At 52.4% G+C, this 26,051-nt stretch overlaps 8 protein-coding genes across 8 annotated transcripts; 4 read left to right on the forward strand and 4 right to left on the reverse strand.

Moving 5' to 3' along the window:
• On the forward strand, positions 1-1,904 carry BDP81DRAFT_458943 (uncharacterized protein; the record flags this gene model as incomplete). Its single annotated transcript, XM_060593483.1, has 3 exons — positions 1-48; positions 614-1,113; positions 1,199-1,904. 3 exons carry the CDS (start codon positions 1-3, stop codon positions 1,902-1,904), a joined length of 1,254 nt encoding a protein of 417 aa, XP_060448091.1.
• A 972-nt stretch (positions 1,905-2,876) lies between these two features.
• BDP81DRAFT_299546 (S-adenosyl-L-methionine-dependent methyltransferase) lies at positions 2,877-3,716 on the reverse strand (the record flags this gene model as incomplete). The annotated part of the gene is made up of 2 exons (XM_060583116.1): positions 2,877-3,316; positions 3,452-3,716. Coding segments are annotated over 2 exons (705 nt in total), but the record flags the coding sequence as incomplete, so codon positions are not given.
• Positions 3,717-6,980: 3,264 nt separating this feature from the next.
• On the reverse strand, positions 6,981-8,243 carry BDP81DRAFT_312825 (oxidoreductase family protein; the record flags this gene model as incomplete). The annotated part of the gene is made up of 2 exons (XM_060583842.1): positions 6,981-8,113; positions 8,189-8,243. 2 exons carry the CDS (start codon positions 8,241-8,243, stop codon positions 6,981-6,983), a joined length of 1,188 nt encoding a protein of 395 aa, XP_060448093.1.
• A 1,630-nt stretch (positions 8,244-9,873) lies between these two features.
• On the forward strand, positions 9,874-10,797 carry BDP81DRAFT_313589 (aldo/keto reductase; the record flags this gene model as incomplete). Its single annotated transcript, XM_060583905.1, has 2 exons — positions 9,874-10,188; positions 10,246-10,797. 2 exons carry the CDS (start codon positions 9,874-9,876, stop codon positions 10,795-10,797), a joined length of 867 nt encoding a protein of 288 aa, XP_060448094.1.
• Positions 10,798-11,232: 435 nt separating this feature from the next.
• BDP81DRAFT_312981 (uncharacterized protein) lies at positions 11,233-13,774 on the reverse strand (the record flags this gene model as incomplete). The annotated part of the gene is made up of 5 exons (XM_060583855.1): positions 11,233-11,320; positions 11,376-12,220; positions 12,275-12,456; positions 12,508-13,591; positions 13,670-13,774. 5 exons carry the CDS (start codon positions 13,772-13,774, stop codon positions 11,233-11,235), a joined length of 2,304 nt encoding a protein of 767 aa, XP_060448095.1.
• A 1,446-nt stretch (positions 13,775-15,220) lies between these two features.
• On the forward strand, positions 15,221-16,171 carry BDP81DRAFT_178142 (uncharacterized protein). The gene is made up of 2 exons (XM_060582238.1): positions 15,221-15,432; positions 15,602-16,171. Exons 1-2 carry the CDS (start codon positions 15,406-15,408, stop codon positions 16,034-16,036), a joined length of 462 nt encoding a protein of 153 aa, XP_060448096.1. The 5' UTR covers positions 15,221-15,405; the 3' UTR covers positions 16,037-16,171.
• A 3,787-nt stretch (positions 16,172-19,958) lies between these two features.
• On the reverse strand, positions 19,959-21,762 carry BDP81DRAFT_447172 (SNF2 family N-terminal domain-containing protein; the record flags this gene model as incomplete). Its single annotated transcript, XM_060592152.1, has 9 exons — positions 19,959-19,997; positions 20,073-20,122; positions 20,158-20,211; positions 20,746-20,797; positions 21,045-21,085; positions 21,138-21,331; positions 21,391-21,421; positions 21,480-21,515; positions 21,738-21,762. The coding sequence occupies 9 exons, from the start codon at positions 21,760-21,762 to the stop codon at positions 19,959-19,961; spliced, it is 522 nt and encodes a 173-aa protein (XP_060448097.1).
• Positions 21,763-23,468: 1,706 nt separating this feature from the next.
• BDP81DRAFT_447173 (uncharacterized protein) lies at positions 23,469-24,376 on the forward strand (the record flags this gene model as incomplete). Its single annotated transcript, XM_060592153.1, has 6 exons — positions 23,469-23,522; positions 23,587-23,610; positions 23,676-23,868; positions 24,053-24,147; positions 24,240-24,277; positions 24,325-24,376. The coding sequence occupies 6 exons, from the start codon at positions 23,469-23,471 to the stop codon at positions 24,374-24,376; spliced, it is 456 nt and encodes a 151-aa protein (XP_060448098.1).
• Between the last annotated feature and the right edge of the window lie 1,675 nt (positions 24,377-26,051).

The following is a 26,051-nucleotide window of genomic DNA, read 5'->3' on the forward strand; positions in this document are numbered from 1 at the left end:
ATGACTCTGGCAAAGCTTCGCTTTCTGATGAAGACTTCTAGCAGCCTAGTTTGACCAACGTATACTTACGCCGCCGCCCTCTTTTTGCTGTCCGCCCGCCCGCCTGCCTGCGTCGACACCGAGCGAGCTCAATTTCCGATCATTGGTTGCTGGCTTCTCTGACTGGCCCAATCATGTTGATGACTTCAAAACTGCAAGCTACGCCGCCATCTTGATCTAAAACCAGGTCCCTTTTTCCTTTTCAGATCTTTCCCCCCTTTTGCCTACCCACCAGGATTAAACGGAACGCCTTTTCCTCTCTCACCAACTTCGCGATCAAAACCATCCATTGTTAAGATACGGCAGAATCAGAGAACTTTGTTGCCCTCACCACTTCCAGCAACGGGGCCAGCGTCACTGATCTCCACCGCGCTCAACCTGTGATCCTACTCTAACCCACCTCTGCCGTAATTCCCAACGAGTAGACTGCCCTGAACTTTACGTTACCCGCGAAGCGAAGAGAACTTTCAACGATCACCGAACAACCGTCCCCATTACGAAACTGGTCGGGATATCTTACCGACCTTCAACCTTTCAAGTCCATCAGTAACTGCCCTTCTTGGGTGGTGTCGAGAAAACCGAAAAGCTGGCGCGCGTCTATCGCGCCCATGACACCAGACCGTATCCAACCTACCTAGGCGGCCAAACCGTCACCGTGGATATCGCGTCTCTCCTAAAAGCTCCCGACTCAGATGAGTCCTCCACCGCTCCGCCTCAGCATACCCGATCTTCGTCAGACCCGTCCGCAACCGCAACCACGGCGGCCACAGCGCCTGTCAGCGGGCTACCTCCGTATGGCCCGCCTCCCGTAGCACCGGGCCTGGCTGTGAGCGGCAAGCGTGCCATGCCACCGCACGTAGCGGAGTCTCCGGCCAAGAAGCAGAGCAAGTGGTCGCCGGAGGAAGATGCCTTGATCATCGAACTTCGGGGGAGCGGGATGAAGTGGGAGGACATTTCAAAACGTCTACCGGGAAGAAGTGCCATCAGTTGTCGACTTCACTACCAGAACTACCTCGAGAGGCGGAGCGAGTGGGACGAGGAGCGCAAGAACAAGCTTGCACGGTTGTACGAGAGGTACGATTTGATCACTGTAGCATCGAAACCACTCCCTATGCGTTCCGTTTGTATTGAAAAGACGAAAACTGACATGTCAATTCAGGTTCAAACCGGAGATGTGGGCAAAGGTTGCGGAGGAGATGGCCGTTCCTTGGCGAGCCGCAGAGGCCATGCACTGGCAGCTTGGCGAAGCGGACATGGCTCGACGGGCCGGCGTTGTGCCCTTTTCTTTGACAGCAGTCAACGTCGACCAGCCTGGCGGTGGCCACCGGCACTCTCCTTCTCGGGGGCACATGCATACCCAGTCCCAGCCTAGTCTACCCCGGGACATCGGCGGACCTTCCCCTCGATACAGCCGACCACCACCACCCGGTATATCACCGATCCCCGGCGGACGAGTCATCGCCGCTCGACGCGAGAGCGTTCCCGGCAGGCCGTTGATGGGCCCGGACCCGAATGAGATGGCGACTATGGGGCCGGGAGGCCCTGGTTTGGCTCCGATCCAGGGGCTTCCGCCAGGCCGAGGCGGAGGCATGCTTCCAGGCGTTGCCGAACTGACTACCGGTGTCAGCCCCTACAGCACCCCAGCATATGCGATGGGCGGCATGCCTACGGCAAGCCCCGTGCCAAGCGCGAGGGCGAGCCCGGGACCGTTGCTTCCAGCCCTCCACTACCCACCGCCCCACGAGCAAGCCAGTGCGAAGCGACGAGCCAGTCCAGGCACAGAGATGATGGGCTCAAGGGAAACGAGCCGACGACGGCACATGGATCCCCGCCAGGAGGAGATGGATCGGCGACGCGTGGCGTGACTGTGAAGGCAGGGTGAAAGCGGTGATGGCGCGGCGAACTTTGGAGTTGGGAACAAAATTCTTTCTGAGGGGGGACGACAACGAATCGTCTCCCCCTTTTGATTTTTCATGAGAGCATGGGAAACCTCCGAGGACTTGTTTTTTCGTCCAACGTGTGCGGAGGCACGACACACGGCACGGGAACAGCATGTTGCATCGGGATTGGAGCAAGATTTTGTCTCATTTTTCTTAACTTCTCATACACATAACATCGTTAGCACTCGGGGTTGATGCTATCTCTCCTGAAAAAAGCTTCCCTCGCGTTGGCAACGATCTCATCACGGCCACGTCTTCTTCTTCGTGTCATTTTACTTTTTTTTCCCCATCTTTCAACCTTTTTTTGCTTCATTCTCTTCCTCCTCTTCAAACTTGCCCTTGGTGGTCATTTCTCAGCCGGCGGCGCGCGGGTGTGCGTTGTGTTGCGAAGGAGGGAAAACAAAAACAATTTTTTTTTCTTGCCGTTGGGTTTTTACGGTACCCGGCAGGTGGGGAAGGGGGAGGGACGGGGCATCGGATCGGAATCATTTCATGGCCACACAAAAAAAGCACGATGGGTGTTGTTGTTGCTGTTGGGTAGGCAAAGGTGTTTCTGAGAGTGGTGGGATGGAGAGAGAGGGGGGGGGGAGGGGGGAGAGTATGTTTATGAGCGTGTGTTGGTTTCTTCTGTATGTATTGTTCTGGACAGAAATGTGAGAGATGGGGAGAGAAAGACCGAATGTAGTGGAAGCGGCGAAGAGTAAACGAAACACGTCACTTGACGAAGAGATGGATTATGGTCATGATAGAATTTCAAGGTCTCTAGATCCCTTTTTATTTTTGGCTTGCCTCTATTGCTATTTGCATGATATGCCACGCTCCCTTTTTGTTTCTCCCATGCTTTTGCCGCTCTTGGTTGTCTAAGTACCCAGCTCAACCTCATGAGTCCCGACAAAAGATGGCCCACCAGTTATCCCTCTCATACCCGCTCTCAAGCACCCTGCCCCCAACCTCCACCACATCCTCCTCAAGCTCGCCCTCGCGGTAGAGGTGGTAATACCTCTGGAACGTCTCATCCTTGGCGGGTTCGGCGGCGGCGGCTTGCGCCTGTTCTTGCCCCTGCCCCTGCACTTTACCCTCGGGCTTCTCCTTCTTGCCCTTTGTGACCCACGACACGAGCTGGTCCTGCGCGGCGCCGGCGTCCCACCCGCGCCGGCTGTTGCCTTGTTCCAGGGCCCAGACCATGACGAGGGCCTTGCCGGTGCCGGGCCGGACGGCGGCGAGGAGGGCTGCGACGGCGGCGCGGCGGCGTTCGCGGGTGGACATGTGGTGGATTACGGCGATAGAGATTGCGAAATCGAAGGCGGAGGGGCGGTAGGGGAGGGCTAGGGAGTCTGCTACGAGGACCTGGTTCTTTGGTGCTGATGGTGCTGGTGTCACGGGCGCGGGGGGTTCCGAGACGGAGACTGAAGATGCGTCTGCGGCCTTCTTGTTGCTGCCGCTTCCGCCCTTATTCTTCTTCTTCTTGGGACCCGCAGCGTCATCAAAGTGCGGCGGCTGGTAGCTCCGCGCCAGCGAGACGAGGTTTGCGCTCCGGTCCGAGGCGACGATGAAGAGGGAGGGGTTGACGCCAATGTACTTGCCGTTGCCGCAGCCTGCGTCGAGGCCGACGGAGCCGGGCGGGAGGGAGAGCAGGAAGGAGGCGACGAGGGGCCAGGGCTTGTAGCGGGTTGAGGAGAAGTGCGGGGCGATGGCCTCGTAGACTGTGTGGACGTGGCGGGACTCGTAGGCTGCGGCTGTGTCGTTGTTTTCGTCTTCTGCTGGAGGCGGGGTCGTTGGCGTTGGGTCCTCGGTCTCTTGGGATGCGATGGTGGTGGTGGTGGTGATGGTTGAGGCGGAAGGAGGATCCGATGAACGGGGATCGGCGGGCACGGCCGGGTGGTCGGGGCCGGGTTGGGGGCCGGATGAGACGGTCATGGTTGATGTTGCCGGAAGGGGTGTGTGTGTGTGTGTGTGTGTGTGTGTGTGTGTGTGTGTGAATGCTTGTGTGCGCGTGTCTGTGTGTGGCGCAAGTTGGGGAGAGGCGCTGACTCTCGCAGTCTCACACCGTAGGACAGCTTATTTCCTTTCCTGGAGCTCTGGAAGGGACCCTTGCAACAACGGCTCTTTTCACCCCTTGCTTAGGTCCTTCTCTATATCCGTACGAAGCAAAGAGGGAAGGAGTTTCGGTCGATCAGGGGGTTGATTCTTGCGAGTGCGAGACGGGGGAAAGAGAGTGCAAGGGGGGAGAAGACTTCGGAAGAGGGAAGGGAGAAAAGTCGGTAACCGGGGCCCTGGTCTACGGTCCCGTTAAGGTTTTGGATGCCGAGTTAAAGATAGCGCCCGCTGAAGCGCGTTCGCGCCAAGACAATGGAACGCCCTTTTTTTAACGGATATTGTCTGTGTGTTCCCGTTGCGCTTGCGGCTTTTGTGATGTGCGGCGCGCGCGTATGTGTCTCTACCTAGTATTTTGCCGATGGGAAATTAGGTACGGATACACCAGCCACTGTAGGGGGAAAAAACTGGATGAAAGGATGATTTTGTCGGATGAGGCTCGTGCTCTGCAGATGATGAGGCGTCTACGGATACAGTGTCTGTATGTGCATGCGAAGGGTGTGGGTGCAAAAATACGTACAAGAGAGCAACGAAGGAACGTTGGGAATTGTGAGCCACCGACGGGAAGATGACGATTTGTGACAATGAGCGGGGGGAAAGAAATACTGTCTGAGCGCTTGCATTTGGTGTGTGGCGTTCGGTGTGTCCCCGCTAATTTTCTCGATTTGGTGAGCCGGTGTGCACCGGTTTTTTTTCTTGCTTCTTCTTTCTCACTTTCGTTGGTGTGTGGGGTGGGATTTAACGGCTTGAGAAACGTCTTTCGGGAAAGAAGGAGGCGGGGGGGGGGCCGCTCCGACTCGGTGTAAGCCGAGTCCGGTAGCTCCGGGCTGGGCGGGAGACACAAACCGGGCCCGTGTTGATCTGGCCGGTCGCCTCCACTCCATTGGGCCAGCTGAGCCCATGAGGCTTCCAGGGAATTTAAGGACCGCCTGGTCTTTACCGTAGGTACCGTATGCAGGCACCGTATGCAGGCACCGTATCCTCAATCTCCCCGATGGCCACTGCTGCGGCCGCGGCCGCCGACTGGGCCGCAGAGAGAAGGTTGGTGAAGACCTTTCATCGATCCCGCGAAGGCTGCAGGCTGCAATTGCATGAACGCTGTGAGAGCGAACAAGGACCGTCTGGCACAGATGCATGCGCAGATATCGGATATCCTGCAAATTTACACCATGCGGCGGCTTTCCGTCGAGGAAATTCAGTAAGGGATCGAGATGAAGCGATTGTGCGAGCACCTTGTGCCTTCATTCTCTCAAAGAACGTTACGGCCTATGGGTACCTGCAGGCTACGGCGCGGCACGGTATTAAGCGCTGGACTCGAACGGGGATTCGTCCCGGGATTGCTTGCACATTGGAAGGGGGCCCCCCTTGTCCCGGATCGGTCTACTCCGAGGCCTTCGCGGTTGGGAGGCTGATTGAACGCTCTCATGAACTATTTTCGAAACGAGCGGGGAAATGCCCCTGAAACCAGTTTTCTGTCGTTCGTTGATGATCTATGTTACATCCATAACGTGCGAGCCGATCATGTTCGATCCATGGTGTTTGCTCTCTATCCCGCCATGGGGGCGTAAGATACTGGTAGTGAGGGAGAAAGGGAAGGGGGTGGGGGGTGTACCAAGTTTCGAAGGAGCAAGGCCCCTCGGCAGAGGAGCAAAACAAATTGTCAAGGAGGCGTGCAAGGCTTAGGCGGGAAAAGACGAGACAAGAGAACCAGAGACCGTCACATTCCAGACCGGGGCTTCAAACGCATTTGGAATTCCCGAAGAATCGGTACAAACGGATGGAGATCATCCTTGAGTGATTTCTCGCGTGATTGACGTCAGGGATTCCGAGCCTTCCCCTCGGTTCGAATTGCCTGCTAAAAGGGGGAACATCGACAGTTGTTGCTCTTTTCATTTCCGATAATGTAACAGGATATCGTACTGGGCTCTGGGAAGAGGAGTCACAACTGAGAGAGAGATAGCAAGATGGGAGATACCACCAATGTTTGCCAGGCTGTATGCACGGCGGCTCTTTGCTTGCTTTGAGCCACCACATGTTATATTGAATACGGCCTTACGTGCGAGCATCTCCCAGGCTTGAGCCCATTGCCCCTTTTTCATAGGGTGAATGTTGGTGATGTCAGATTCAGGTGGTACCGCTCGGTGCTCCTGTTCCCTTGAGGATTTTAATCTCCGATCCGGCAGGGAAAGACATTCAAGGGTTCTGAGGGAACTGAGGGAACTCAGGGAAGGGAGGAGGGGGCGTTGCTGTAGCCTGCAGTCATTTTCACCATGTGGTTAACGTTTGTGCAAGTTTGCTTGACTTCGTACGGGTGTCCGTACGTCTCTTTACTTTCTCAGCGTGCCAGTCTGTGGTGTGGGCCTTGCGGAGATATTTCTGGCCTTCGGCTTTTTCTCCGTGGCCACGTGTGGGAATCAAAGATTGCGTGTGACAATAGGGATCATCACACTCGTGTCTGATAGACACGGCGATCGAGGGTGGAGGCCTAGGTAGGTACTCGGGTAGGTAACAATGTTTGCCAGTCCAAGACATGTTCAGTGCCGCGTGGGGTTTGACTTTTTAGTACCCGGTTCACGTTTTAAACAGGGAGGCAAAGAAGGAATGCGTGTGGCGGGGTGTGAGTAGAGCAGGGAAACAATCTGTTCCCAGGATTGCGCCACAGTTTTGTAGCTTCACAAATTGAGGTGAAGGACATTGACGTATGACGGTCGCGGACCGTAAAAAGGCTTGGTTTTTATTAGACTTCACACCTACGGCCCAGTCCCGCTCCGGGCCGATCTGGCGGTCCCGCGGTCCCGGGTCTCCCGAAAGCGGGGCCGGGCCTTAATTCAAGATTCAAGATTTCTTTATTATCTACCTGTACAAGCGGACTTACAACACCACATCTTCAACCGATGCAACTTCGTCTCAAGCGTTACCCAGGTTCAATGGGCTCTGGGCGTCGAACTTGTGGGTGGTGATGAGCTCGGGGTACTGGATGCCACCCTGCTTGATGACGCTGTCCATCGCCTCCATGATGACCAGAGATTCTGAAAGCGGCAGCGTTGCACTCTCTGTCTTACCGTCGCGCAGGCAACGCGCGCACTCATCAGCCTCCCAGAACATGCCGTGACCCCAGTCACGCGCCTCGTCCTTGGGGATGGGGCAGTCGACAACCTCGACCTCTTCGACGCCCTTCTTGACGACCTTGTACGACGTCGGCCGGAAGGCGGGGTGGGAGACCTGGATCTCGCCCTTGGAACCTTGAATACGGATCGCGGGTGCCGTCTCGCCCTTGTGGCCGTCGGGCGCCGTATCGACGCGCAGCGAGGTGGTGGCAATGCCGGTCATCTGGTGCTTGGGGAAGTTGAGAATCATGGTGGTGGACTCGTCGGCGCCGGTGACGGGGTACTTTTGCACCGAGGCCAGGACCTCGGGGCTCTCCTTGTCGGCCTCGGCTTCGGGCTGCAGGTGGTACAACGTCTGGAAGATCCAGGTCAGGGAGTAGATGCCGAGGTCGAGCAGGGCACCGCCAGCGAGCTCGGGGTTAACCATGCGGTGGGCGTCGGGGAAGGACAGCTTACCGGAAGCATCTTCGGCGTTGTTGTTGAAGGACAGGTCCGACGTGGCACGGTAGACCTTGCCGATGGCACCCAAGGAGATGAGCTCGCGGATCTTGATGCTAAGGGGGAAGTAGCGGGTCCAGACGGCCTCCATGAAGAAGAGCTTCTTGGCGCGGGCCGTCTCAACGAGGACGCGGGTCTGCTCAGCGGTGACAGTCAGGGCCTTCTCGCAGAGGACGTTCTTGCCGGCGTCGAGGGCAAGCATGGCGTTTTGGAAGTGGTGGGAGTGCGGGGTGGCGACGTAGATGATGTCGACGGCCGGGTCGCGGACGAGCTCGGCGTAGGAGCCGTAGACTGTTGTGTCGGCGGGGGCGTCAATCTTCTTGACAAAGGCGCGGGCCTTTTCGGCGTCGCGGGAAGAGGAGACGGCGGCGATACGGTGGGCGACGTCGGTCACCTCGCGCGAGGCCGGGTTGGTCAGGAGGTCCTTGCAGAAGGCTAGAGAGACGGCATTGTTAGTTACTGCTTGGGTGGGGGGGGTAGAGATGCTCGGTTCTAGCGGTGGAAGCATACTCTCGGCGATCCAGCCCGTGGCCATAATGCCCCAGTTGACAGTGTGCGGCGCCATTTTGGGAGGTGAATGTGATTGATTTTGGGTGTGTAGCGTGGCTTGAGGTTCTACTGCTGAGAGTTGACGGGATCTCGCGGAGGGAATTGAATACCTGGGTATATAAAGAAGATCGAGACTGAAGAGAGAGGAAGAGGAAGAGCAGGCAGGTTAACGAGGTGCGAATCGGCGAGGTTGCCTTTCCCTTTTCTATCCCGCGCAACCATCCCAACACGCGGAGCGGACCCTCCACCCCCAAATCCTCGGAGGTAGTTGCTGCGGGGTACGAGAATAGCAAAAAAAGGGCAGGGGCCCCATTGTCAAACATGAAAGCCACTCAAGCCTAATCCAACATGCGACGAATCGTCGATGTAAATCACAACCAAAGCGGCAACACCATACCATGACATGGGCATTTCTACAAAGGTTCTATGTCATCTACTACTCGGCTGCCTTTCCCGGGAGCACGCAGTGCAATACTGACAAACCAGCTTCGGAGTCAATTCGCTTAGCCAGCGGTCAGAACATCATAATATCAACAACCGCGGATTACAAACACATCTAGAAGCTCCAGTGTTTCAATGGTGACGGTGAATGACATGGATATCAGCAAAAGCCGCCAAATACGAGAGCGAATAATCAAAGACGCGATTTGGTTTCCGTCCTCCCGTCCCTCGCCCCCCCCCCCCCCCTTCTCCCGGGTAAATTGACTTCGGGATCTGGTGTGAGAATAGAATGGGTTCCTTTACGCCGATACTTCGCGATGACACATGGACTAGACTCGCAAAGAGCTATCCGGGGTCAAGTCAAGACCGGCATCCGTATTGGCGCAACGCAAACTACCTGACCCGACATTACGGCCCCACCAACTTTTCGACTCCTAGAGTTTCCTCTTTGGGCCAATTTGGAGATGGATGGAGCTGGGGGACTGTACTCAGGTCGTGGTGAGCGATGGATGGCGGGGTTGGTGTTGTTACCCCGCGGCGGAGCCCTCGTTTCCTTATCAGCGATAAGACGTCATAGATGAATGACACGTGAGGTAAGGTACCTCGAGGTCTGTTGATACAGCTGCAGCCTGCTGACAATGTGAAGCCATTCGGAATACACAGAGTATTCAGATCAGTACGCCTCAGGCCCTCTCTTCCTTTGGGCTATAAGCCAAATTACCTCGGAAATTCTCAACAGCAATAAAGGGAAAGTTGCCCAGAAGCTTGAGCCAGTACTAGTCTAAGCCTGTTCAGCAAATTTACCGGGCTGTAGTTTGTGGATTCGAATCCCGCAAGCGCCCTATCTCTTTTTCTTTTTTTGCTTGCCCTTTTCTTGGTTGATATCAATGATCCAATTGCTGGTCGATTCGTTATTGATATATATCATCACACAGAGGAACCATTGGGGTTTCTGTTTCAATTATGATGCATGCCGCTTGCCGCTTTGAGCCCTTTCTGATTGACGACCTCACACCACTTCACCTGCCTGTGCATACCATACATTCTGCGACAACCCCACGTCGCTACCATCTTCTCCGACCACATCACCATCCGTTCGGCATAGATGAACTTATCCTCCTCCTAACCATCATCTCCTTATACCTGAACCTCAAGCATCAATTTCACCCGTACATCACCATAAACAAAAACACACCATCCAAAAAATGCCACAGACAATCGCTCCAATCCCCCGCCTAATCTACGGCACAGCCTGGAAAAAATCCCAAACCGCACCCCTCGTCGCCTCCGCCCTCGCCGCCGGCTTCCGCGCCCTCGACACCGCCGCATCCCACCACTACTCGGAAGAAGGCGTCGGCGTCGGTCTCCGCAACTTTCTCTCCCAAGCCCCGAAACCAGCTGCCCACGGAATCACCCGCGCGGGCCTCTACATCCAGACCAAATTCTCCCCCTCGCCATCAGACCTGCCCATCCCAGAACAAGTCCACAAGTCCATCGCCTCATCCCTCAAGAACCTCGCCGTCGACAACAACCTCTTTGCGCCGTCACCATCAGCCTCTTCGGAGGAGCAGAAGAAGGAAAGTGGCGAAGAAGACTTCTACCTAGACTGCGTCCTCCTCCACGCCCCCTACCCCTCCTACACCGACACCCTCCTCGCCTGGCGCGCCCTAGAAACCCACGTCCCCTCCCGCATCCGCACCCTCGGCATCTCCAACGTCGACTTACCAGACCTTCAGCGCCTCTGCGACGAGGACGCCCGCGTGAAGCCCGTCGTCGTGCAGAACCGCTTGAACCCGGACGAAGGGTACAACACTGCCGTCCGCGTCTTCTGCCGCGAGAGGGGCATCAATTTCCAGTCATTTTGGACGCTGACGGCGAATCCGCGGCTGGTGAGGGGTCCGTTTGTCAGGCAGGTTGCCAAAGGGGCGGGTGTGAGCGATGAGGTTGCGTTTTATGGGTTGGTGCTGGGGTTGAGGGGGGTGAGTGTGCTGGATGGGACTACGAATGAGGTGAGGATGAAGGAGGACCTCGAGGGTGTCGAACGGTTGATGGCTTGGGCGGAGGGGGATGGTGTTGAGGTGTGGCGGGAGAGTTTGGCGGCGTTGAAGGCTGTGCTTGGTGATTCTTGAGGCACTCTTGAAGAGGGCAGACACGTGTGATGAAGTATAGCATCCTAAAAGGGACACGGCAGGTAAGTAAGTCTACTCGAGCGGAGAAAGTCTTGGACTCCGCGAGCTATTCATGAAACGCCCAAGAATGCAGTCTGTCCTGGGTATTTCCTCGATCCTCTGACATCCCTCTCTCGCCAAAGCCTCGAAATGGCTCTTGTGCAGAAACACCGTCTCTCTCTCTCTCTCTCTCTCTCTCTCTCTCTCTCTCTCTATGCCTCAACCTAGTCCAGGAAATCGTCCTGGCAGAAAAAAGACTCGCTGTGGTATCTTAAATCCCAATAAAGAAAAGCGCGAGCCGAAATGGTCATCGTGTTGTCGTCCTCTGCGGCCTCATCCTCGTATCCTATCAACCTCATCATTATGGAAAGAAACCTCTGCCCCCATGCAATGTCATTAGTCGTCCGTATTGTATTCTTGGTCATCCACCAAAACCACCACTGTCAAAGTTGCTGCGTATGCCTCGCGAATAGCACAAGCCATGCTTAGCAATGTTAGCAGAGGTTCGTCGGACGTTGAAAGGTAATTGGAAAACTCACCATGTCTTGCGGATATCAGCAATGACAGCACTCAGTCCCCAGTGTGAACACCATGCCCGTGCCAAGACCTCGTTGTCCCTCACGCCAAAAGCCTCCACCACTAACACCTGCTCCTCGTCGACTTGATCCTGGCTGCTTGCTGTGTGTGGGCCTGCTGTCGAGCTTGTCCTCGAACTACGAGCACTTGGAGACTGTCCATACAGCCCACCCCAGTCTTTGATGTTCATAATCTCGTCCGCCTTGACGGTCTGAAAGACGTAGTCGAAGAACAGCGGATGAGGGCCGCCCGAACACGGCCAAGCCGAGATAAAAGACACATCGTACGTGAGACGCATGGGCCAGGACACCCCATCCACCGCGAATTGCACCGTTGCGTCAAAAACCCTCGGTGCTGGCGGAGGTTCCTGGAAACGGTCCGGGACAGCCTTGAAGCTGAGCAGCTCGATTCGGACAGTATCAACGATGTCGTCGGCGTCGGGAGCTACAAGCTTGTATTCTTTGACCGGAAATACCTCGGCCGGGGGACCTAGAGGGTCAGATCGTTCGCTCATCGATTGTACGTCTTCGGGAGTCATGCGCTGTCGAGGGCGCCGGGAGCGCACGCGGGCGATTTGAGATCGGCCAAGATCGGCGGTCGGACGGGCTGGCCCGACCCAGCCTGCCAACGATCGACAGGTCGGGGCTAGGACTTTTCCGACGATCGAAGCAGCAGTCCAGTAGGTGTAACTATTCCTATATTGAAATCCACAGTGAGGATGGAGGTGCGTCATCATGGCTAAGGAGTCGGTTGCCTTGTCGGGATCCATGTCGATGAGGGTGTTCATGATGAGGAATGGAAACGTTGTCTTTGCCTGTTAGCAGGTGTGCAAGGAACATGTCAGTAGTGCGACAGAACTTACGCCTGGCAGTACAAGACCGCTGAAGAATGCCAATGCGTCGGAGCTGATAATGTCCAGAGTTGCGTCCATGTCCCTCTGCTTCATTTTGTCGAGAGTATGGCCCAAGTTTGGCCATTTCATCATTTGTGCAAAGCGCCGTAGCATCTTGATTTGGCGCTTCTTCAGCCTGAAGCGTAGGTTGACTATTGCAAGTTAGCTCTGGCTAAGGAGACCGGACATGAACGGTAGCTTACTGTCTTCCACTGACTTTCCATACCCCTCAACCCTCACATGTTCCCGCCAGCGTCTGGCAAGCGCAAGGTCCCACTGGATAGTGGGCGGTAGTTGAGGCAGTAGCTTCTCCTTGGCCCACTCCCCGTGCAGTCTCGAATTGATCCGCAGATCTAGTTCCATGCTGAGAACGAGTTGGTGGCAAAACTTGATATACTGCTGTTGGCTTCCGTGGCTCGGGTCGAAGATGAAGCGAGTGACGACTTGGTTCTTTGGGTTCGTAAAGTCGATCCAGTCCGGACGTGACAACACCATGATCAGATCCGTAATCTGCTTATCGAGTCCTTTGTGCGGGCTCATCATCTTGTCGGGGTCGCGGAGGAAGCGGCGATATAAGCTTTTGTACATCCATTCCTCGTCGTCGTCTTCCAATCCCGCCTCCAGCTCCTTCAGACGCTCAAAGATACGATCCAGGCCGACCTCTCGTGCCGTCACGCCCGAGTCTCTCAAGCCGATTGTCGGAGGCTTGATGCTGGCCAGACAAGCCCATTGGTTCAAGGTGATGGTGCCGGGCTGTTGACCGTAAAAGAAGGCGAAGCTCGGCTGTTCCAAGGACTCCCATGGATATATCGCTGAACCTCCACCCTGCATCCGGAGGGTCATCAGTTGGGTCATGTGGTCGTGCAAATTTACGATATCCGTCTCTTCGGCATCGTTTCCTGCGGATGTTGTGTAGAGGGCGTAGTAATGATCGGATGCATGAGGTACGGGACGCTTGTGGCCCTTGTGGGCGGGGGCGCCGCGGGAGACGAGTTCCATGGCATGGCCGAGGGTGAGCTCCTCTTGACTGGACATGCCGGAGGGCGGCCATTCTGTTAGTGGTCCCTGCTCGAGGATGATGCCGTTGGGATGCGCGCGACCCTTTCCTTTGGCTCTTGCGGGATCAGGCCTTCTAGGTCGTCTGCGCGAACGAGGGTGATCTGGGTGGACATTTGGGTGGCCGTTGGGGGACTCGACTGTTCTTGAGGCCTTGGGCATGTCTGGTAATGACTTGCGTCTCCGCGGGACGACATCTCCATCGCTCGCCCTACGAGATTCGGGATTTTCCTGCAATTTTGGTCAGTCCAAAAAGTCCCAAGATGAAGTGCGCGTGTCTGCCACAGCGCAATGTTTGGGTCGTCGAACCAGTCTCCCTTTCTTTGCCAGGCTCCTGTTGCGGAAAATGCTACCCCAGAAGCTCTTCTTCTCACTGCGGCCCTCTCGGTCTCTCTCCTCTTTAACGTCGGCCATGTCTCATTAACGAATTATGTGTGAGCGACCTCGAGGCCGTGTCATGCACTCGAGTGAGTAATTGAAAAGTGATAAACAAACAATGTTTGTTAGGTTGATCGAGGCCCGGGCGGGAATGGGCGCAAGTGAACTCGTCAGTCTGCGTGGCTGCGCACCATGCGCGTCACGAGGAATGCGCCTGTCGCAGACAGCTTGAAGTGCTCAGCATCGGCTTAGAACCATGCAGGCGGAAAGATGTTGGTGGATATGGATAGACTTCTTCGCGATTAGAGCAGCAATTGAAGCATCCTTTCTCGGAAGCGCAGCGATCCAGGGCGATTTATCAAGATCGGTATCCGTGGGAACAGGACGTCTTCGTCGGAGGTTTAGCCCAAGGTCTGTGTGGTGAATGTCTGTGAGGCGATCCGAAAGAGATCAGCGAAGCATCTCAAGTCGAGGTGCCGCAATAAGTCGAGGTGGGCGCAGCGCTATGCAAAGCTGGAAGATAGCCGTTGTGCCCCGTAAGGTAGCGGTTGCCGCTCACGGTCGTCTTCGCAGCGGTCCGCCCGCAAACCACAAAATTATCGGGCAAGTCAAAGTTGGGAGCAAAAAGATGGTGGTTGTCCAGTCGTGTCGCTCACTGCAGGTCGAGGTGGTGGTTCACGTGTCGCAGAAGCATGAGATGACGGAGTGAGTCCGGGCGGCGGCGGGTCTCTTTGGGGTTTTGGGTCTCTGGGTTTCGGGGGGGGGGAGTGAGGGAGAGAGTGAATGAGTGGTGGTGGGTGAGTGTGAGTGAGTGTGGTAAAGTGGTGAGCTGAGTGTTGTGTGAGAATGAGCGAGCGGGCACCCGGGGACGGGAGGAAAGCAAAGTGAGTGGACGGGGCATTGACTGATGCAACGGAGCGGCGATGGACACCAGGACACGACAGCTGCGGCGTTTCTAGATCCAATGCCATTGAATTTTTCTTTCTTTTCTTTTCCAACGCAGGGCTGCAGCTTCTCCAGTTGCTGCGGACATGTCTCGCTAGTTTTCATCTCCTGCAGGTCGCTGGTTCCTTGCTTCACATTTCTCCTCCGTGATGTGATCTACTCAAGGTAATTACCTACCTACCTGCCTTAGTATACATCCTCTCGCCTTAAGAGAAGGTACCGCGGTGGGGGAGATGTCCGTCACTGGCCGGATGGTCGCGGGTCTGTAAGCCCGGTCAGGAAAGGTCAAGTCAGGGTACTACCTACCTACCTACCTACCTTACCTTCTTCCCACTTTGAACTCACTAATACGACGTGTACGGGTAGGAAGGACGGATGCTCATATAAGTGACATTTTACTAAAATGGCATAACTAAGATCAAGGCAGGCAAGTGTCACGGATGCCTTACCTAGCTTCAATATAGACGCGGGAGCAGAAGAACGCCAACGGTGCACATGCTGCTTGCTGCTTTGCTGGGTTCTTAGTGAGCCATGCCAGTCAGTTAATCCTGCCTTATTACTTTTAGAACCAAGATCAGGTGGCTGTGGGAAAAGTCAACCGCGCAGCCGCAAACGAGGTTCGTCGTGATAGGCCAAGCCGCCGCAGATGCCCGACAATACAACAGCGAATGGGCCTGCACGTTTGACGTCGAGGAAGGGAAAACCCAGTCTCCCTTGCCGGCATGCAAGAAATCCAAACCTGCCACGTCGTATGTCATCCCGCTCTCTCCACGCAATCTGACTCGCCTAGCACCAACTCCAGGGCCATGCGTCTGCCCGAACTTCTGCGTCCCTCGTTTGCCTCGTTTTGGGGGGTGGGGGGGTTGCGCCGTGTGCTTGTTCCCAAATTCCCAACAACCGCTTCTTACTAGTAGTTAGTGTACACAACATTCATCGAACAAACTGGACGCCCTATCCGGATCCCGAATCGAAGGAACCCCAATTCTAGCTTTGTCCAACTATTACCGCCAACAACAAACCACTTGTTCACCTCCACCGCCGGCACTAGAGCCCATGAACCCATCTTTTACCGCCCTCGTCCATGCACGTCAACGACCGCTTTTACCATCCGATGCCGTAACAAGAGTTCGACGCCCGTTGGTCCACTCCTCGATCGAGATCGTGACCCTCGAGATGCTTGTTGCCCAGCCGCCCAATCAAACTGTTACCTCTGTGTCCGGAACTGGTTCCTGTCTCGAACGACCCAGGCCTTTTTCCAGCAGAACCGTTCTTAGGGCCCGCTGTCTTCGTCTCGTAAGCGAAACATTTGCCCAGAGTCAACTCTTCTTCAAAGGCCTTTACTTTATGTCGTGATACCCGGCTCCGAACCAGACTCCAGCAGACTCGGATGGCCGCCCACCGGACCTCGACGCTGCCGCCTCCAGAAACCAATGTCCGACACTTCCGGCATCCACCCCGTTCGCCTTGTCACGGCCGCCCTGCGCCCTCTGCCGCAGCATAGCAAAGAAAACTCTGATTTACGTCATCGACTGGTCGCCATCTACTGCCCACAGCTTCTCCAACATCAACGTGGCGGCTGCTATTCGCTCTATAAATCTGACGTGGTCTAGCGAACCGACAATGTTACTCCCCGCCGTTCTCATCGGTGGACCAGTGGTCTGACATATTCCTCAATCTAAAGGATCTTCCTGGTGTAACTCTGGATCTCGCGTTTCGACCTGTCGCCCAAGTGGTGTGACAGCCGGGTCCGGGGTCTCTGGTACTCTGGAAGCCGTCTTTCTGATTCCATATTAAAGGCCTTGTATAGACCTCCAAATACTTGTCCACATGATCTTCGCTGTATCTCGACACTCTCTCCCGCCGCGGCATATCTTGCTCAACCCTCTCATGTCCCCGATATAGTAAGTCCTCGGCACTCCGACCTCCGGCAAAGTAGCTCCGGCCAAATGGTGGAGAAATCAGTCTGATAAGCAGTCTTTGCCTGCATCTCATGGCTCACATTCAAGTCCAGCACTCCAATGGACTACAAAGATAGCCGCGGAGACACGGAAAACTCCCCCCCCCCCCGAAACACGCTGCTGGACAGAGATCAGTCCAACCTTCTTGGCGCACTGAACCACGAGCCAGAGGTTTATCTACAGAGTTTAACCTAAGCACTAGGCAGACTATTGCCGGCGATGCCATTTCCCTTTCCGCATGCCGTAAGCTCTCCCGGAGTCTGTTCCGCTCCGAACCCACCTTGTGACCACCTGCTATCACGTTCAAGCACTGGGCCATAGCATATCACAGCTTTCAATATCGACTACACGCGACCGGAGAATACCATGACTGGAAGCGACAGCTAGGAGAAATGAAGGATCCCGCCTAAACTTCTGGAGGCGTGACTTGTGTTGTATGGACCAGTGTACAGGGGCTAATATTCCGGCTGGATCAGTACTGTAATTACGCTCGCGCCATTCTCGTGTTCTTATTCATCGGTTTGCCTTTGATATTTTCAGCCGAACCGTATTGACTGACCAAATGGCGTCCAGCGAAGTAGACGGAGAAATGGCGCTCGGGTGATGCTTTTGCGGCAGCGGCAGCGTTTTCTCCATAGTTCGTCGCCCGGGAAATTTTTTGCAGTAAGTGACAGCTGGCCCGTTTATTCATCTATCAGGTGACGACGAGTCTACAAGTCGATGCGAAGAGCACGAGCGGCTCTCTCTAATGTTGTTACTACTGATTCTGCCTGTCTACTCGTTAACTTCCATTATCTAGTCTTAGACTACAAGGGGGTATTCATGCTCTGTAGTATCGTTCTTATATCAGATAAAGTATTCTTTCTCGACAGACGGCTGGTCCCGTTAGCGTTGATAGTCTGGCTTGATAGTATGCATAACACGCCTCTGGACCAGAGAGCAAAAAACAAAAGAGTTCACCCCTCCCCGGGGGCTACATCTCTGGGTGCACATGCTGGGACTCGAACACGGGACCTCTGAGCATTCACCGATTAGGCTGTTCGTGGACTTGAACCACTCCACCACCCAGCCAGTTTAGACCTGACCCCCAAAGGGGCGCCTGCTGGCTGGTGACGGGAATGGAGTTGAGGGGGTATAAGAAGGCATCTCACGGCACAGGTATGGGAGGTATGGGAAGGAGCGGGTGTCAGCTGATCACCTCTGGCAAATCAAGCAGGAAGGCGTAGACCTGGAAGGTGCGGGTTAGAGGCACGCTAGGCCACATAGGTACGTCGTCGCTCTTGCCTCGAATATACACGTCTTCCAATCTTTGTAATTCCGGGATAAGGTAAACTTCCTGACGACCGTGAGGGAGCCGGGTCTATGATTCACTTGTCCAGATTGTGATTCCGAGTCCTCTTCATCTCTACTCACAAGACCGTCTACTTCTGCATGGTGGGTTGGGGAATTTACAGTGACTCTCTAAGAGCTGTCTGCCGCAATCTTTGAAGGAGAAGACGATGGCCACCTGGAGCTCAACCCGATGAATAAGTTGGGAGTAAAAGCTTGGATATGGTATACTGAAATGTAGATGAAAAGACTAGCCTTGCATACTTGCTTTCGTGAATTGGCCACCCCCAGAACTGAAGTCGATCCTCTATCTGTCTTTTAACTATCATATCATCGCCTCCCAGGTATGTTCATTGTTGAGTAACGAAAAAAACGTTAGCGGCAATCATTTGCCATACTTGTCCAACCACCAAGCCCACTACTTGAATCGATCTCCATCTCTCGACTCTGTTATTTGCACGGGTACATACACCGGTAGTCACTGAGCCTGCCATCTGCTTGACAGTCTCATGTTATTGTCATCGATGGCCCTCCACTCCTGGTAGAATGGAAACCATAAGGCAAGACTGTCGAAATGTGAAGCGTTGAAAGGTAAAATACTATGTGAAGATGTCGAGGGGGTCAGGTCCACGGGTATGCCAAAGTCGATGCCATCTCCGAGCTTCGTGTAGGAAATGTCTCCTTGAATTTTTCCAAGGATAACACATTCCCTTCGTACCACCGCCGGATGAATCATCCAGAGCGGAAGGGACCTCCTTAGACAGAACCGCATACCGCCCAGGTGCGATCAAGTGAGTGCCTTCCATTCCAACGCCGCCAGCCCCCGTTAGGCAGGCGTACCTTCCCACCTCTACGCCCCTCCTTCCTGCCCTCCTTCATCTAAACAACCTGCCAGGCTACCACCCTACTACTCAAGGCGCCTATTCACCGTTTCTGTCACCAGCACCCCCGGTCGATATGGCCGAGTGGTTTCGACTCTGACGCAGAGTCGACATTAAAACAAATACTCCAATGAGGCCAGTGCTGGTCCGAGGGGCGCGCTGTTCGAATCCGGACAGGGGCGTGAATTATAAGGTCAGTATTCCCCCCTCCATCCATTTCAAATTTATTTTTTTCTAGTTTTAGTTTTTTTTTTGGTGTTCTGATGGTGAGAATTGTTCGGAAGAGTGACATTTTGGATAAGAGTCGCCTCCTTCAAACTCCGGTACTACCTGATATTATGAGCTATTTGATAGCATCGCCATCCATACCAATCCTTGCTACTTAGATTCTCAGCCTAGAGTTGAACCATTGATTATTGATGTGGAAGTCTTCTTTAGATATAGCCTTGATCCATACTACTAAGGAAGCTACGACGCCCTTTTCCTAGGTTGCGGGACCCAGGCTGCATTACTGCTAATTCCATAGACTCAATGTGAAGTCTCTTATCCGCGGTGGTCTGACGAGAGTTTTGAAGAGTCCAAGTTCGCCAAGTTCGTTCCGTAATAACCTCAAGTGCTCGCTAGCAATTGATTCCTTTCATAGAAGACCACCTCAGTACATATCATGCTGTCACCTGAGCTCCAAGGAGCCAATAGACCAATACCAGCATTTGATTAGTACTGTGGCTCCGACCAACCCAGTCTGGATGTGACTCGCTGTCTAGAACATTGTCTATCTTAGAAGCTGACGCAATTGCTTCGAAATCCGTCAGATGATAAATTACGCGTAGAGAGATGGTATCTGATTTACCTGTAGTTTGGCTGTCAATTGACGACTTGTGGCAGGCTTTGCGCTCAGGAGACTCATGAGGTCCCGCTTCCCATTTTGGATATCCAAGACATACTATAACCACGTCTGTCAGTACCTTTCCACAATAGAATTCAACATCACAAACCTGTTCAATGGAGTCACTGATCACAAATCGAACAGTTGTGACCTCTTGAGTTTACCCTATTCTGTGGATCCTCGCCAGGGCCTGCTCCTCGATAGAGGGGTTCCATTATGGCTCAAGTAAATATGCTCTCGAAGCAGCAGTGAGCGTCAACCTAGTTAGAGGATAGTAGAGTTAGACATTACTTGATGTTGGCACGGCTCAACGCTAGCGAATGGGCTTGACGTACCCAACTACGCCGTAACCCAATGATAACAAAAGTACGGACGGCCCATGGGCCTTTAAGAAGTCGTTAATAATACGACTTCTCTTACTTAAGTTTTTTTTGCCGTCAATCTTGGCGTAGTAGATTCCGGCGTCGTTAAGAGCTAGTTCAGCAACATTAAGAATAGATGTTCGGTATAAAAACACGATATTAGATTCGTTAACTACGTTATCCAGGTTAGAGGAGAACTTAATACAGCCTTTTTATTCCTAGAACGCAGCCTTTTATATCGTTAATAAGAGCTCTGATCTTAGTCGGCTATTAATCTATAGGTATGGCTCTATAGAGCATGCCGCTTAGTTCTTGAGTCCAGTTAGACCCAAGCCTGGTTAGAGGCGGACAGAAGTTATCGATTTCTTCGGCAATAGCGCCATATCGAATATCATCGTCCTCCTCTATTTATCCTCCAGGTATAAGTAGAGTCGACTATCGATCTGGTGTTCTTAGCAGGAGTCCCGTGGAAGACGTAGGCTTCCCAGGGGTCTGTTGAAGGTTCAGCTTCTGAAAGCATCCCAGTTCGCAGACAAGCCTCAGAGCATTGATCTTCTCTAATGCGTTACTATAGCTATCTTTTCCTCCAGAAGATGCTAGCGCATTGTCGAGAAACTCAACAGTTTTGATTTTGACAGCATCGTACATACGTTGCTCCTGGGGGCTGAGATGAAGGTGCCGCCGGTGATCTCGTCGTTCTAGTAAGGTTACCGCGTCTTACAAACGTCTCAACATAACATAGCTGAGAACTTTCCTCAACGCTTCTGGTCCAATCTCTTCCCCACGAAGCCAGGGGTTCGTTATATCTCTGTCGAAGGCTTTCTTGTCATCATATGGATACACTCCAAGGAAGTGAAGTAAGCTGTGGAGCTCGGAAAGCCGATTCTGGATTGGTATTGGTGTTCCGGTGACCACCCACTTGCAGTCACCTCTCAGCTCACACACGGCTTGGGCTTTTGCTGTTTTGAGGTCCTTGATCTCATGTGCTATGATTAAAAGTCAGCTCGCAGGATTAACATGACAATCGAGGACAAATACCTTCGTCCAAAATGATTCGATGCCACTCATGTGAGAAAATTAGGCTTGCGTTGGCTGTTACATGAGCTTTCCACTCCTTCGCAAGTGTCGTATAGGTCGTGAGGATGATGTCACTCGTGCTCAAGTGATACATATCTTGCAGTCGGTTTTGTGCATGATGACGACGCCAGTTGAAGTAATCCCCAGAAAGGTGTCTAGAAAAGTTTATTATATTATCACATCTACCAGACGTAAGGTCTATAGGGCCACGTACTTGCACAATTCCATTCCCCAGTTGTCGAGAACTAAAACACAAGATCGTTAGTTATACTCAGGCAAGATTCCACACATTCAAAGACATACGTGAGAGAGGCACTACAACAAGTGTCCCACCGGAACCTAACGAGTTCGTATCTTATCTCATCAATTGCGGTCCACTCTCACGAAGCTTATCATGGGCAATAAGTAATATCATACTAAGGGTCTTGCCTAGACCCATAAGATCGGCAAGAATCCCGCCTCGAAAAGGAGTAGGGGGTGTGCAGCGAAACGACGAGTTGACGTTGTTGATGTATCTGAACAGTCAGCTCAGTATCAATCAATGATAGATAGCAGCCTTACGTTGTTCGACCAATCTCGTCGACATGCTGGGACCACACATCTCCGTTAGGCTCATGTAGTCGCCAGCCACTTTCCCGTTCAACCATAAACGTCAAGCCTTGCTTCTGGTGACTTATTCAGTTGAGTTGAGCATTGCTCCATGTCATAGCTAGGAAGTAGTTATTCTCACCTTTGCAGCTCTGTCTAAAAGTAATATGAACCGCTCGTCTCATGCCGCTCAGTTGTTGAAGTGACGCTCTTCAGCATATTTATGGCTCTCAGTGTCTCTTCTTTCTCAGCTAAGACTTCGTCCTCGTCTGAACTAACACTTCGGAAGTCGACAGTTCGACTTCCCTCCGTATTAGTGAAGCGTTACGGATTGAAGTATTCGACGTCTATGAGAGAGAAAATTGGATCTTGTAAGTAAAGCTCTGCTATTTGAAGCGTACTCCCGACACCTTGGGCTATCTTCCGTGGTCCGTATATCGTTATCTAGAGTTATATGCTATCATTACCGGTAACCTCTTACTCAGCCGGTAGCCCGAGAACGCCGATGCTGACGCCTTTATGGTAAAACAACTCAAGTAACTCACGACCGCGGGGGTCTAAAGCTACGCGAGATTATAGGTGCATTAAAGAAACCAGTTACTATTCATTATCTAGAATCAATTGAACATTTGCTGCTAGGGCCTGTACAATGTCGGTCATCCATTGCGCGCTCATTAACGTGAGCTTCCTTGATTAGTCTTGGAGAATCTAGAATCCCAATAAGCCTTTTCAGACATACCATTCTATAGCAGATAATTCGGTGATCAAAATTGGGCACCTGAGGATCTTCAAATTCGCCAACAATCCTTTGAGGAACAACCTGGCGATGTGCCTGAGCAGTACTATCGACGGTAAGCACTGATGGCTTCTTCCTGGCCATTTGACCCTCATCCCCCGGGGCGAAATATTCGTATGCAACAGGAATTGACCCGGATGCGACCAGGTGTCCGTCTGCCCGCCGCCGCTTTACGCTATGATGAGCATCTGACGCCATTACGGAGGTTTGGATAGCAGATGGTATGATGCAACTGTCATCCAGACTTTCCGATAGCAGCAGCCTGATACAATGTGCCTCGAAGCGTTAGATTGGCAAATTGTAGGCAGCATCAAGCTGAATCATTCTTATAGAATACCAAGCCCACGCCTCACCGCCTTGCATCACACAGAGGGGAAGCACCAGCTTCGTGAAACAATACGCAGGGTAGTGCATGTAGCACTGGTGCACATTGGATGGGCTGACTTCATTCGTACACTTGGCCGTGCCAATCTCGACAAGGCTCTCTTCATGGTTGTCGTCGATGGATCGGTGCCACGGTGCCTAGTCTATGCTAATGTTTGTGGTTATATTTCGTCATTCCAACGCAGGCGAACCGGAGCTATGCGAGGCATTCATAATTACATTCTTAGGTATCCTTCAGCGACATATTAAGTATTCGAGAGTACCCGGTCTCAAGCACAGCGGCATACTGGACCTTAAGACGTATATCATTTAGACAACCTAACATAGCTCTTTTGCAGCTTCAAAGAGCATGTGAGCGGTTCCGGTCACACTTGTCGGACAAAGAGACGTGGAAATTGGAAAACGTCAAGAGTATCAAAGATATCCGCCTGGCTATCAGTCAAATAGAGCGCTATCTCGCCTCCCGTTAAAAGTTAGGGAACTTCGAACGGCTCGTACCTTTTCTCGATACAGCTGATCGCTTGATGAAGCCCATCGACGTTCTCTCTAATAGCGTTCCGTTCCTACCTTACATTTGGGTGAGTTCCTCTACTAAGAAAACTATAAAGGTGGACGTTTTAATCATTAATATCACCCATTTAGGCCCCTCTGAAGCTCATTCTTCAAGTAAGTTGATTCGAATGTGCCAATTGATCAGGGACATGCGATACTGACCACGACAATATACTTAGATATCCCAAGACCACACTCATGCTTTGGATCAGATTCTCTCTGCTTATAGCCGCATCGGAGCCTCGCTTCCGCATTTCTCTCGATACGGTGATATATTCCCCGACAGCCACGACTTCCAGCAACTATTAGGCCACATTTACGAGGACATCATTAACTTCCACTGCCATGCTTATCGGCTAGATCAGAAGCCAGGTAAGGTGCCCTGAATAAAACTGATACTTTCGCAAAAATAAGCTGAATGATTCGTCAGGATGGGTAATGCTCTTCTCAATCTGTTGGGGCCGATTCCAGCATCGGTACGACTCGTTACTTAACAGCATTACTAAAACCAGCGACCTCATAGATAGGGAGGCAGTATCCTATAAAATAATTCAAGCTAAAGAATGGCGGCAAAAGCTTCTGGAGGAGGCTCAGGATCGAGAAAAGAAAGAAGAGACCGACCAGTGCGAAGCTATCAACAAGTGGCTTCAAGTGAGCAACAGAAACGAGGAAAAGCTTGCCCGGCTTCACAACCGTTGTCTTGATGGAACATCTCAATGGGTGACTAGTTCACCCCAAGTTAGATCGTGGCTCCAAAAGAGCAGAGGAAAGCCAGGTCCTGGTAAGCTGCATCAATTTAACTCGGAGAAAATCTACTGATCTTCAAAGGCAAATCTATCCTATGTTCGCAGCTCATCTACTTTCTCAGATCGAACCCTAAGTGGAAATGCTTGTTTTTCTTCTGTGGTTTCCATACTATAGGCTACGGGGTCACCGTACAGGTCTTACGGAGCATATATGCCCAAATTCTGGACCTTGTTCCGGAGACGGCCTCGTTCATGTATAAAGAGTGTGTCGTTCCTGGGAAAAAGCCTTTAACATTATTCCTAAAAGAATTGATCCCGAAGCTTTTCAGCTTCTTTGAAGATATGCGCCTGGTCATCGATGGTATTGATGAGATTGTGTCATCGGAACATGGAGAACTGATTAGGACCCTGACCAAGTTGGCAGAGACGCAGGATAACTTCAGGTTGCTCGTACCTAGTCAGGATATTCCGAGTATAGCAATTGTTGGATCTCTGAGCAGTCGGCAGAAAAGATGGATCTGGAAGGCGGTATGGGCACTTACAAACGGCCCTTTCACTTATATACCACTTCTGGGAGATCGTGGGCAGAGCCCACAATCTCCTCCAGACGCAGCAATAATAGACCATTATTGACACTTCGTTCCAACCGTACGGTTGCCCTGCTGACGTGTATACCAACAGCAATGAACTTGAAGGGAAGGCCAACACTGATAATCGGAAAGCAATACTCATCTATTTGCAAGGATATTGGCTTGCTTGTCTCAAGCCGCTTAGAAGCCATTACTCTGAACAGTAAAAGTAATTGGAAGAACTGACGTGAACATAGGGATGTTTCTTTGGGTTCACCTAGTATTATAGGTGTTGGAGACTACTGACATCTAAGAGCTTAGAACGAGTGTCGAGGCCTTTCCGAAAGACCTTAAAGAGGCGTAATATCTATAATCTCCCCGATCCTTTATATCGTGGCTAATTATACCTAGATACTACAAGATTATTACGAACATCATGAGCCGTTCTTAGGCAGCAGACGTGTCGAAGTTACGACGAATATTTGGCTAGATAGTGTTTTCAAAGGGTGGTCAGCCTATGAGGAAATTTGAATTACGACTAGGTCAAATACTCTATGCCGATTCGATAATAATCAACGATAAAACAAAACCGTTTCCGAACATGTTGGATCTTTGTAAACCATTTATAGAGGATAGTCCAGGTATAACCATGGTGTTTATCTACGCTATAGTACCTAAGTTAGTGCCCTAAGTACTCTACTTCTATATCCGTAGGTCGGTTGACGTCTGATGTTAGATTTCTCCGAGCCTAATCTAGTGGGCCGTTCATCTTATAATAAGAAAGATTCTTGCCGAGATATCATAACTGCTTGTATCGCATAGTTGACACAGAGCTTGACCTTGGCCTTGGCCGACGAAACTCTGAAATGCTTGCAGCATCTTTCCAGTGTTGCACAGGGTTTCTACGGGCTTCTTCCCTATGCACATGAATACTGGATTGAGCACATTCTAGAGTACCTTGAGCTTAGTCAAGGATTTTGCACCCCCGATTCCTCGAGCATCCAAGGACAACTCATTGAGCTTTCCCATTATTTCGATCTTGTGGAAGAAGAGCCCATGGGAATCTCCAATGCAGAAAGTCCCGACCCTCGTTTTCACTGGCTTGAAAGCCTCCCCTCAACGAAAGCACTAGTTCAGGAAGCCCTCAAACTCCGCAGAGCAACAAAGAAGTCGGTTGGTACGTTGATGCGTTGAATTTTCTATCTATTGATACGTGACACGACGCAGATGGGCTGACTCT

This window comes from Colletotrichum phormii (genome assembly GCF_030913505.1).
Source record: "Colletotrichum phormii strain CBS 102054 chromosome Unknown BDP81scaffold_5, whole genome shotgun sequence".
Taxonomy (NCBI): domain Eukaryota; kingdom Fungi; phylum Ascomycota; class Sordariomycetes; order Glomerellales; family Glomerellaceae; genus Colletotrichum; species Colletotrichum phormii.

Bases quoted from the DNA above. Each gene is read 5' to 3' on its own strand.
- BDP81DRAFT_178142 (XM_060582238.1), top strand. From the start codon at position 15,406: ATGCAAGAAATCCAAACCTGCCACGTC. The intron at 15,433-15,601 runs GTATGTCATCCC...ACTAGTAGTTAG, and splicing joins AAATCCAAACCTGCCACGTC to TGTACACAACATTCATCGAA.